The sequence below is a fragment of the Loxodonta africana genome, chromosome 2, assembly GCF_030014295.1.
Source record: "Loxodonta africana isolate mLoxAfr1 chromosome 2, mLoxAfr1.hap2, whole genome shotgun sequence".
In the NCBI taxonomy this organism is placed as follows: Eukaryota; Metazoa; Chordata; class Mammalia; order Proboscidea; family Elephantidae; genus Loxodonta; species Loxodonta africana.
Genome location: NC_087343.1, coordinates 174825640 through 174838305, shown reverse-complemented (window position 1 = coordinate 174838305; position 12666 = coordinate 174825640). Strand labels below are relative to the sequence as shown.

General features: G+C 40.2%; 1 protein-coding gene across 8 annotated transcripts in view; it reads left to right on the top strand.

Annotated features, from left to right (window-relative positions):
• EBF1 (EBF transcription factor 1) overlaps nucleotides 1–12666 on the top strand; it is a 443435-nt gene that overhangs the window by 340325 nt on the left and 90444 nt on the right. For all 8 annotated transcript variants that reach the window (XM_064278925.1, XM_010592220.3, XM_064278923.1 and 5 more), the window contains exon 10: nucleotides 5263–5389. In XM_064278925.1, coding sequence (XP_064134995.1) covers nucleotides 5263–5389 — 127 coding nt within the window. The remainder of the gene's footprint in view (nucleotides 1–5262; nucleotides 5390–12666) is intronic.

Below are 12666 nucleotides of genomic sequence, written 5' to 3'. Positions count from 1 at the left end.
GCTCCTTCAGTGGAGGCTAAACCAAAAACAAAAAAACCAAAAAAACAAAAAACCCAAACCCACTGCTGTCAAGTCGATTCAAACTCATAATGACCTTATAGGAGAGAGTAGAACTGCCCCATAGGGTTTCCAAAGAGCGGCTGGTGGATTTGAACAGCCGACCTTTCAGTTAGCAGCCGAGTACTTAACCACTGCACCACCAGGCCTCCTTCAGTGAAATCTAATGGAGACAAAATCAACATGACTTCAGAAAAACTTGGAGTGTGAAAAAATAAAGATGATCCCTAGTTTTTTATTTTGGGCGATTCGGAGAAGAACATTCCCTTAACTGAGAGAGAAAACACAGGAGGAAGAAATTAGTTTGCAGATAGTAACATGATAAATTTAGCTTGCTTCAAGCTGAGATTGAGGTGTCAGTAAGACATGCTTGGGGAGATTCTGTTACTCTGTTGCTAATAAAAGCTTGGTGCTTGGCCAGAGAGAGCCAGACTACAGGTGTAGATCTGGAAGTCAGTGTAGGGGAGGTGGTTGAGCTAAGGAGTGTACTCAAGAAGCGTTAGACAATAGTAAAAAGAAAAAATATGGGGCTACACTTGTGAAATTTCTACAGTTAACAAGTTGGCAGAGGAGAGGAGCAAATGAGGAAGATCAAAATACTCAGGAACCAGTGAGTAAGAGAAAAGCTCTGGAAAACACTTATTTACCAGGCAAAAGAAATCAGTTTCCTTCCTAGGGTTTCACATGTTGTATGCTATTGAGTTGAGTCTGACTCATAGTAGAACGGCCCCATAGGGTTTCCTAGGTTATAATCTTTATAGCAGCAGGTGGATTCTAACCATCAACCTCAAGTTTAGCAGCCAAGCGCTTAACCTTTACGCCACTAGGGTTCCTTTGTGATTCACATAATCTTGGGTGGTTTGCCTGACCCTCACCTTTCTCCTTTGGAATTCTTATCCAACAAGAGTAGATTTTAAAAGATACTGAGTGTGAAAGTACTCAGTATACTCTCAGATACTTTGCAACTCTTAGGTCTTAAAATGAGTGTCACAGAAGTGAAGGAAGTGGAGACTTCCAAGAAGGAGGAAAGTGATGTCAGATGCCGAAGTTTCAGAATATGTAAGTTTCTAGTTCGACTTGTGTGGCATGTATACAAGTTCGGTACATACTTGTTTCGTGTATATATACGTTTGGTATGAATACAGAGTTCTAGCCCGGCTTGTTCCGAATGTAATTTAAAGAAGTTAAGTCAAAAAAGTGAATCCATCCTCCAATCACTTAGAACAGTATTTCCCGAAGTTTGGAGCCTGTGCCTCTAATAGTACAGGAGACAATTCTGGATCTGACAGACATTAAGTATAACTGAATCATATAGTGAAAAAATTATTCTCCTTTCATTTCTCTTTTAATCCTTCTGATTTGTGTTAAGGGAGAAAGTGTCACTTCCTGAGTCTTCTAACACTAGCCAGTCTCCCTTTGCAATAAAGAGAGAACAGAAGCCTTCACGTTGTCAACAGTATGTAGCTAGGATTTAACAGCATTTTATTAACTTTAACTACCAAAAAAAACCCAGACCCATTGCTTGGCTTGATTCTGACTCATAGCAGCCCTGTAGGACAGAGTAGAACTGCCCTACAGGGTTTCCAAGGAGCGGCTGGTGGATTTGAACTGTCGACCTTTTGGCTAGCAGCTAAGCTCTTACCCGCTATGCCATCAAGGCTCCAACTTTAACTACAATTCCTTCTTATTTTGACAGATGATACTCATTTTCCAATTATTGTAGTGATATAAGGTTTCCTTCCAAAATAAAATTTTAAACAAAAAAGTAAGCAGTTTTTTTTTTTTTAAATATTACGTACATAATTGTATAGGTGGTATATATATGTGGTAATATTGAGAAACTGGTATTCCAATGATTGACGTTTACAAAATTTAGATTGATTGGAGCCCTCCCTCTGTTGCTTAGACTGGCTGCCTTTAGTCCAACCGGGCTGGGACAATGTGTGAAATTTATCTGTGATCTGGGGGTTTTGGGTTCTAGACCCTATCCTTCCCTAAGCTGTTGGGTGATTTTGGAAGCTATTATACTCTTTTGAACTTTGGTGTCCTCAGCCATTAAAATGAAAGGATTAGTTTAAATGATCCCTAAAGTTCCTTCCAGCAACAAATTAGACGATTCTTTGAGTGATTAATAAATAATCCTGTACTTTCAAATTATTTGGTCATTGTTGTTGTTAGTTGTTGCACAGTTGGTTCTGACTTCTGGCGACCCCACGTGTTACAGAGTAGAACTGCTCTGTAGGGTTTTCTTGGCTGAAATAACAAAAGTAGATTACTTGGCTTTTTCTTCATGGTACCACTGGGTGGATTCGAACCACCAGACATTAGAACTCAGCTAAAATTTTTTAGTTTTTTCCTCCATATGCCATCAATATCATGTATCAGTGCTAGAGACTCTTCCCAGGCCAACATCCACAGCAAGGACAACATCATCAAATTCATTCTTTCATCATGATTCAGATTCTTCTTCATTTGTGAAGGATAATTGTTTTAAGGAGAAATCTTTTCTTTAGTTAGGACCACTGATTAAAATGAAAATGAAATTGTAAATGAACATAGGTTTCAATTTCCTGAGCCTTATGCTTTATGCTAAAACCTGACTGTCATTCAGTAGTTTCATTGTCGTCATATTTAATCAATTTATAAAGCCCATATATTGTGTTCCTCAGTATAGTAACTCATAGTAGAAGTCCTTATACTTAAAAAAAAAAAGTTTCTGCCCATATATTTAGTAATATCTTCCCACCTTTTAAAATTTACTTCCCCTGAGAAGAGGGAGGACAGATAAAGTGTTTTCAAACTGGCTGAAGTTTCTTCTAAGTACTATTGTGAATAAATGTGACTCTATACCGTACGCGACTCTTAAAAATAGAACCATATTGCCTATTTGGAATATAACAATATGGCGACCTCCTCCATCAAAGACACTGCCAAGGATTGGGCAATAAAAGAAAAAAAGAGATAGTGTGGAGATATAAAAACTCACATGCAGTCTGTGGGTCTGAAAAATTTGAGCTTGTTACTACCTTTAAAAAGTTTCCATCTGAGCAATTTCTGCTCTATGATTAGAAACAAGTATTTGTCCCTATCATTTTTGAAACGCATTGGTGTCACCTTTTGCTCTTACTGGGTGACTTTTTGCTAGCAACTTAACCATCTTAAGACTCTGTTTTCAATTCTGAAGAAAAAAGGGATAATGATACAGCCAGTGTTCTAACCAAATTAGGGCTACATATAAAATCCCTAGCAATGTAGTAGATACCTCCTAAAAAAAAATTAGATGCTCAATAATAGGTGTTAGTTTCCAACATCCTAGTAAAGCTCTCTGAACAGTGCCTGAGATGAAACATACACTTGATTTTGGAAGATCACCTGTCACGATCCTTCAAAATCTCTCCCTTCCTGTTCCCTGTACATTATACATTGATTTCCTGGTTTCTATACTTACTTACAGATTAGAAGAGCAGATTGAAAGCAGCAAAGAATATCCAGAGGAAAAAAAATCAGAAAAACTGGTTAAAATAGAAATAATTAGAAAATCACAGCCATCTGGGTCCATTGAATGCAGAGGAAAAACAGCTGTTCATGCCTCAGTGGTTGCTTAGGGCTTTTGTGTATTACAGCAAAGTATAATAAGGGGTATTCCAAATGATGATCTTGATTTATCAAGGCTAAGTGTAATTGTATACACTTTGCTTATTTTAGGACATATATATATATATATATATATAAATATATATACATTGCATTTTGGGAGAATTTCAGTATGAAAAGTGTTTTTTATCTGTTTGTGTTTCGCACTTTCATGGATAAACCTAACTTAGCCATTGAAAGCACTCAGCCATGGAGGTAAACTCTATCTCCAGGAGCTCCACATAAATGTGGTCTTCTGAAGCGCCTTTTGTGTGTCTTCAGCAAAGAAACTAAAGTTCTGTATGTTCTATGGAAGAGGATAAAGCATTTTTAATTACGAAGTTAAAACATTTTTTATGCAGATGGCCTTGTCTTTATGTTTCACGAGCATTGGACAGAAATTACTTGTGAACTCTAGCAGTAGCAAGCTTCTCATGTGTTTTTTTCCCAGGACTTGGTGTGAAGGCAGTGTTCCCAGGTGTGACCCAGGGGCTGGCATTCGGCTTCTAACGGTGCCATCTGTGATTCTCTGGGCAAAACACTTGAACTGGGTCTGGTTTGCACATTGAAATGCAAACCCTTTCTAAGTCGCCCCTGTAAGAATAGTGTAAACGTAAGTTAGGACAAACTCATGGGATGATCCAGTAGTACACACACGTTCAGTGAATCTGAAAGGAGACAAAGAATGGGCAATTGCAGACACCGGAAAGAGATAACATACAGGACAGAGCATCAGGAGAGGTCAACCAGTCAAATACCAGGGCTGGATTTTTCAAAGACCCAGATAATGCCAGTTTTATGGCCATTAATAACATTTTAGTTACACAAACAAAGATAAGAGTAGTAAAAAATAAATTCCACTTCACAGTGTAATGCGATTGCCAGCAGGGTTCAGAAGTGAACTTTCTCATTGTGCACATGGCATTGCATAATAGACCAGGGATCATTCCGCAGCCCCCTCCCCAACTGCCCGTTTCCCTTCACCGACAGTCCTTAGGATGGCCAGATCCGTAGGCTACTGAGGGAGGCAGATTCTTTGGTTTCCCCTTTAAAGCTCTTTGATTGTGCTTCTGTCAGTTCACGCACCAAATGGTCTTCAGGGGTATTTCATGCGTGTGTTCTGCCATTAATCAGAGGGCCTTGGCCCACTGTTTTCCTACCTCTGTGTTTTCAACATGTTCAAGGGCTCAGTTCAAACACCAGACCTGCCAGCTTCTGGAAAGGCATGGCAGAGCTCAGCTCTGAGTTGGGTGTCTGCTTCAAACAGAGGCTTTCCAAAGGATATCCTGTGTTAGATAAATCATTTCATTAGTCCAGGTTCACTTTTCAAACCAGGAAGCAGAGTGCCTGCCGGGTAGGAAAACACAGATAATGTTGTTCTGCCTCTAGGCAGAGTACTTGTAAATACAGTTGTCAGTGTCTTTTATACAGTTTTCACTGAGGTTGTATTTTAAGCAGTAACAGGTTAATTATATGTTTTAGAGCTTGGTTTATTGAGAGCTGATAGGAAAGCTGAGAAATGGGTCCTTTACACATTGCAATGACAATCTCCCCCTCCAATGTCTCTTCCAGTTGATTACTCCTCATGCCATCCGTGTGCAGACCCCTCCTCGGCACATCCCTGGTGTGGTCGAAGTCACATTGTCCTACAAATCCAAACAGTTCTGCAAGGGGACCCCAGGAAGATTCATTTACACAGGTAAGAACCACAGAGCATGGTGAAGACAGACCTGCCTCAGTCTTGAGGGTATTTCACTTTATCTTGTGTGTAAGTGTGGATTTTATTTTTAAATCTAGTTTCTAGTAAGACAGTCTTTCTTTCTCCACGTCGCCATATGTATGACCAAATGAGTTTTTTTTTTTTTTTAAAGAATTCACCTGAGTATCTATGTTAAATGACAGTTCAGCTTAGTTTGAGCTAAGTCAGTTTAAGTGATTGGTTGAATAGTTAAAGGAGCCGCAAAGGAAGGGGAAAATGGTTCTAGACAAGCCTGAGTCTTTCTGGATGCTAACCCAGGGCCATTGAAGTATGTGTTAATGAATACTACAACTTTTTCTAGTCTGGTTCTAGCATTTGTATTAAAAGCACTTGGTGGTTTTCATATTTAATTCTGGGTTGGTGCTTTCTTCTCCAGTAGCTGCATTTTGTCCTCTCAAAACAGTGTTGGCACATGGACCCACCTTGTGGTAGGAATCTAGGGTTACAGGGCGAATACGAATTTCCTCACATCAGAGGGCAAGAACCAAGTAGGTTGCCTGTGGAAATAAATCCAGTGCATAGCCTGAGTGCCCAGTATTTACTCTAGGGCAGTGATCCACAAACTACAATGTGCAAACCATGCACCTGGGCATCTTGTTGAAATTCAGATTCTGATTCAGTAGGACTGGGTGGGACCTGAGATTCTGCATTTCTAATAAGCTCCGGAGTGATGTTGATGCTGCTAGTCCAAGGATCACACTTTGAGTAGTGAAGTTTAGGACCTCGGCTTAGTATCAGTTATGCCTGAGTAGCTGATCCTGGAAACTCATCCCAGGTTTCATTCTTCATTCAATAAAGGACCACGAGGAGGTTTAGTAGGGAGGGGAAGTTGCTTTTACACAAAGAGACTCCTGAGCACTGAAGGGATGACTCCATTAACACTGCGAATATATCCTAATTATAACCATACAATTAAACGGGTACATTTTTTTTTCTGTAATATTTTACCTTAAAGCATCTTTCCTTTTTTATTTTAGTACTAAGAGCAAAATCAACCATGCTTCTTAGTCACTCAGAGCCTCTCTCGCTCAAAATTATACAAAAACAATGAATGCATCCTGACCCTTAGAAATGCCTCCCAGTTCTTTAAACAACATGTAGGTTTGGTGCCTGCCTGACGATTAGTTTTAGTTAATTGAAAATTATAGGATTGACCCAAGAGGAAAATTTTGTTTGCACTCCAATCACTTTTACAAATTAAGGAAAATTACCACAATTTTGTTTAGCTAAGGTTTCACACTGAGTTCAAGAAATTAGCTCAGCCATCCCCACAAAGTCAGCACTTTGTTTGTGAGCGCTTGAAAAAAATAATAGTCTATCTGGAGTTTTGTGGTGTACACAAACGAAGCATAGAGAAAGCTAGGATGCTTTATAGAAGTAGGCCAAGTGTTTTTAATTAGGCTCATTGGTTCAGCGTAAATTTTGAAGAACAATCAAACTAGCAGATTAGCTGTTTCTTTTAAAGCTAGGATTTCTTGCCATTCATTTTTCCCATGAGAACTTCCACATAGCACTATTTTTTTCTTTTTCTTTCTTTCTTTTTTTTTTTTTTACAAGCCTCATTATGGGCCTGCAGGAAAAGGACCAATTGAAACTTCTGATACTATAACATGCGCCAGCATCATTCCAACGGATGGGAGTTTTTCACAGTGTTCTTCACTGAACTTGGTGTTCGGGAACATATTACAAAACCACAGAGGCCAAATGTTTTCTCTGAAGAGTTTGGACTCTGTTTTTGGCCGAAAACATTTAGGCCTCGCTGGCTGCTTATTGACTCTGCTATTAAGAACAAGAAAAGGAGAAGAAAAAGAAGAAGAAAATGCTTGTGTGGTGGGAGGTGCAAGAGGCAATCAGGCATGGTTTCCGCTTTAGTGACACGTCCCTGCCCATTAATGGTTCCATTTTGTGGTCAGGTCTCATTTAGAAGAAATTATTTTTAATCAGTGTTCAACTAAATATCCCCTTGAGCCACCTGGCCATAAAAGTTACAAAGAAAAAAAAAAAAAAATCATCCCCATGAAATGACTTAAGTTCTCAAAAGAAAATAGCTAGGGACCCATCGTTATTTTGAATGTTTGTAATCACTTTTTTTTTTTTTTTATTTAAAATTACCATCCATTTAAGAAAGCATGTTTTGGAAAACCTATGTCCTATGAGAATTAAGATCAAAGATAAAAGCAACAGATCCACAAGTCTAGAAAACTAGTTAAGGAAAAGGGCAATAAGTTGGTGTGTATGCACGTGTGTGCACACTCGGGAAATTTAAAGTATGAAAAGGTGCTTCTGCTAATCTTGCCTCAAACTGTGGGCCATGGGCAAGAAAACTTAGTCTTTCACATATTCTAGGAGACAGTCTAAGCCCTTACCACACTGGAAACATAAAATTTTGAAGAAGTTGGCACAAAAACTTCCCCACTGATCTAGTTGACTGTCGTCACTGTGAAATTACATCATTTCTAGCAAAAGGGAATCGCTGTTAATGAGTGAGCTACACGTGGGCTTTTTGATTTGTAGCATTAAATGCCCCTACCAAGGGTCGCTTGTTCATGGCTGGTGCTACCGGCCCCTGGGATTTACTCAGTTTAACTCTCTGCTTTTCACCACTTACTAGCAAAGGCATAGCGATGAAGGCCATAAAACCTCTCTGTTCATCAGGGTCCCAACAACCGTGTAGGACGTTGCACGCATGCAGTATCCCCCTGTCTTCACCAACAGAAGCTCACACTTCATTTTCTTTAATGTTCACAGCATTTCAAGATGTGAGGCTTGATTTTCTGGATCTAGCGAGCCAGCCCTCTTGTTTCTTAGTGGAATGTTGCTTGGAAGCTTTCTTTCTTAAAAAAAAAAAAAAAAAATGAAAGAAATATGGTAGAGCTGAAAAAGAACAACCCAAACTAAGGCACTATTGCTGCTTCCAGACTGTGCCAGAGAGTTTAGGTATGTGTAGGTTGAAGTCTCTAAAAGTCCATAATCATAAAAAGAAAAAAAAAAATCTCAGACAGGAACAGTATGGCCTAATCTATGCAAATAAAGTCAGACCTTCTGTAGAAGGAGGAAAAAACTTGGCTCCACTTGTAAGACTGTCACCACGCCACTGAGGGTGAGCGTAGCTCTCAATCATTGGTTCTTCCGACCAGGAACACACAAGGAATTCTTAGTTGCCAGATTCTCTTGTATTTGCCTCAGTCTGAGTCAGAGAGGAAAGTGAATGCCAGCCAATTTGATCAGAACAAAAATGCTCACTCAGTAGCACTTCCCAGAATCTTACCTATTGCGTCCAGTTATTCTTATGTAAATACAGGGTAAGACTGACTTTAAATTTTAAAAGAAAAGAACAACAAAACTACCTAATCACAGTAGTATTTTCACAATCTCTCCATCCTGTGGCTTGGTAGCCAGTCCTATGGGAGATAGATATGCCATAAACCTCACTGCCCTTTGAGGGGGTCTCCTCAACACCTTTGTTATCCTCACAGCTTGGTTGCCTACAGTTGTTACATCTTGAAGTGACTTGGAACTTTTAAAATTGTAAACTCTTCTGCTAAGCCTTAAGTAACCTTTGGAAATGATGAAAGACTCTTAGGAGCCTTTAACTGCTTCTTCAGTGTTCTTAGAATTGGTTTCCCCGCGTAAGAAGTAGCCAAATCCAAATGTTGGCTGTACCTTCATCGCAGTCATTTCTCTGGGAGAGGCTGCTATGTCTGGAGATAATATGATGGGAACTATGGGCCACCAGGAAAAATGGGCACACTAGCTTAGGTGTGCTCTGCGAGTCATATACTGCCTGGCCCTGGAAAGAGTTGCTGGAGGCTCCGCTGCGTGGTCATCCGACAGCCGAGATGTTTCGTTTGATCACTCCTTGGATTCTATCACCAGGTTCTCCCATCCTTACCCAACTTCCTACCCCTGTGGAAGGCCTAACCCAAATCCCTGTATGTTAGTCTCAGAATTAACTCTGAAGTAAAAATCATTCTGAAAATACTCTGTGTTTGTACCTCATCCCCAAAGTGACTTTGCTGCCTTGTGGATGCATAATACATCGCTTCACATGTAGGAAGGGCTACTTTGGATTGAATATGCTTTGCAGAACTTGATGACCTTTACCATAGAGTGATCTCTCAAGTTTTCCTTTCTCTCTCATTTATCTGGTTTTCTCTTTCCTCCCTCCCTCCCTCTCTCCTTGTCTCCTTAATCCCCTCCCTCCCTCCCTCCCTCCCTCCCTCCCTCCCTCCCAGTGAGATAACACAGCACAGTGATTGAGTGCTTGGGTTCAAGAGATGATAGAAGTAGATTCAGCTCTCAGCTCTACCACTTAATAGAGAGGTTATTTTGGGGATGTCATATGATGGCTCTGAGCCATAGTCACCTCATCTTTATAAGAGGATAGTAACACCGTGCTGAGATGTTTTTAGAATCAGGGAAAATGTATGGATAGCACCTAGCACCAGACCAGATAGTAGTGGTTTCCATTAGTAAATGGTGGTCGTTCTTCTTCTTTACTCATTTGTTGCTGAGTCCTTACCATGGAGTAAGTATTTTACATTTATTGTTTATCATTGCTGTCATCTCCCTAGAGGTCTAAGGAATGTTCTTTAGAATTTTTAGTGACAAAATTATAATAACCAGTTGCTGCGGTATTGACTCCAACTCATGGTGACCCCATGTGTATCAAAATAGAACTGTGATCCATAGGGTTGTCAGTGGCTGATTTTTTCAGCAGTAGATCATCAGGCCTTTCTTCTGAGGCATGTCTGGGTGGACTCAAACTTTCAGCCTTTCGGTTAGCAGCCAAATACATTAACTGTTTGTATTACCTGGGGACTCGTGACAAAACTATGAAAAACCCACTGCCATCGAGTCGATTCCAACTCATAGTGACCCTACAGGCTTGAGTAAATTAAAGAAACCAGTAACACTAACTAGGCAAAAATAACAAGTTCAAAGTATGAATAAGGCAGCAAGGAAAAATAGATTTATAAGTGAGAATATGACAGTTACAATATAAGAAATATTTTTCAGAAATGGCCTTAAGCAATAAGAATTGCTGAAGTTGAACTTTGAACTCCTCTAGAGCCCCTGATCAGACCTGGTGGCCTAAAGCTGTAGTGTCTGTAGGGAGTTGATGGGGTGTAGGAGGTGTAGAGGTCTTCCAGGGGGTAGATGAATGTGTTTAAGGGACCTGAGGGGAAGGCATACTGGAAAGAATAAATGCCATAGTGGTAGAGTATATAGTCAGTAAGGGAAGAGGAGGAAGAATTAAAACACAGAGAATCCCCATAGTGAAAGGAGGCACCCAAGTAGAAGAAATTAAATAAGAGCTCAAGAAGTAGAGAAACCAAGAGATATTTTAACAGTATTTTAATAAGGAAGCCCTGATTTATAACTGGGGTACAGTAACTGGGGTACAGCCCATCTCCAGCCGTCTTCAAATGTGTTCGGCTTCAACTCCAGGTTCAGGAGGTTTCAGGCCAGAAAGCTGTGTCACTAGTTCTTAGGAACCACCTACAAAATGAAAGCCACTCCCCTGGGGATAAACAAAGTTGTTGGGAGAATTAAGGAGTTAGAGTTTAATGAATTTCCTGTTCTTTTCCACCAGGCGCTCCTTGGAAACTCTGTGGGGCAGCTCTACTCTGTCCTATAGGGTCGCTATGAGTCGGAATCAACTCGACGGCACTGGGTTTTTGGGAGTCTTTTCATATCCTAACTCATTGCCAGGTTAAACTTCCTTAAAAGCCACTTTCATGTAATTTTCCTGCAGAGAAATCAAACCAGTTGCCATTGTCCAGTTGATTCCTACTTATGGAGATCCCATGTGTGTCAGAGTAGACCTGTGTTCTATAGTGTTTTCAGTGGCTGATTTTTCAGAAGTGGATTGCCAGGCCTTTCTTTCGAGGCACCTTTGGGTAGATTCGAATCTTCAACCTTTCAGTTAGCAGTTGAGCATGCTGTGTGCATCACCTGGGGACTTGCCCTGTGGAGAAATCTTCCCTATTGCTCACTATATGCAGGATGTAGCCCAGACCCCTTTGGTTGGCATCATGGCTCTCTGTGATCTGGGCCCAGTGCTGACATTCCCCTTTCTTGACTCCAGTCTCAAGCCAACTAGTCTCCTTACTATGCCTCAAGCTCATAGTTGGCTACTTTGAACATGGTAATTCTCCTGTATGATCCAGTTCAAATTCTGTTTCCCCTCTGAAATCCTTCCTGGCCACTGTTTTATAGTAGACAGGATGCTGGGCTGAGAGCAAGGAGGCCTGTGCTTTAGCCCTGGCTCTGCTGCTAAGTGGCCAGGAAACCTAGATAAGTTGCTTATGTATTCCAGACAACAGTTTTTTCATTGTGAAAATGACCAGTTGAACAAGGTGACTTTATTGTTCCCTTTGGCTCATCTTGTTTGACTACAAGAGTCTTTGCTTTTAGATCTTTTTTGTTGCTTGTGCGTAGACCGCCCATTCACCATTCACTCCCTTATACCTTTAGCTCTCTTGGTAGATAACTCACAATAAGACCACAAGTTCCATGAAGAAAGAGATAGCCCTCCCTGAACTTATACTATCGTGTACACTGTGTTGAAGCAGTTTGACTCAATATCTTACTTTTGATAGGTGTTCTTCAATAATTGATTGACATATTGCCCAGGATCAATGGGTCCTCATTGATTTTCAGGCTCTGGATGACAAGGAATGTAAATTAGAGCTGTTAATTAAGAATCTATTCCTTTTCACTTGAGGTTTTACATGCATAGAACACAGGGGTTGGGGCTTCTGTTAAAGAAAAAATGGGGTTGGGTCTGAATGATAAATATTCTTCCTTATCTGTAAAATTGACGTATGTTAATAGTACCTGCATCTAAGGAGTAAATGGGTCAATGTATGTAGTCACTCCTCAGATGCCTGGTACGTTGTGAATGCTCCCTAAAAGCAAACTCAAAAAGAGAGTAGCAGACAGTGGAAAGGTAGTTTCTTTTAAAAGCCAAAAAAATAGGTCATTAGAGCACACTTTGACTGGTTGTACATGTGCCTACTTTCATCATGATTAGCAAAGAAATTGTTTCTTTCTAGGCATTAGAGTAGGAATTGAGACCAGGGTTCTAGTTCTGATTTTACCACTTCTGTTTGTTATTTCTTTTGTGTATTTCACAAATATTTGTGGATTGCCTGTTCTGTTCTAGGCAATGTTCTAAACTCTGGAGATAGAGTGCTGAGCAAAACCAGACA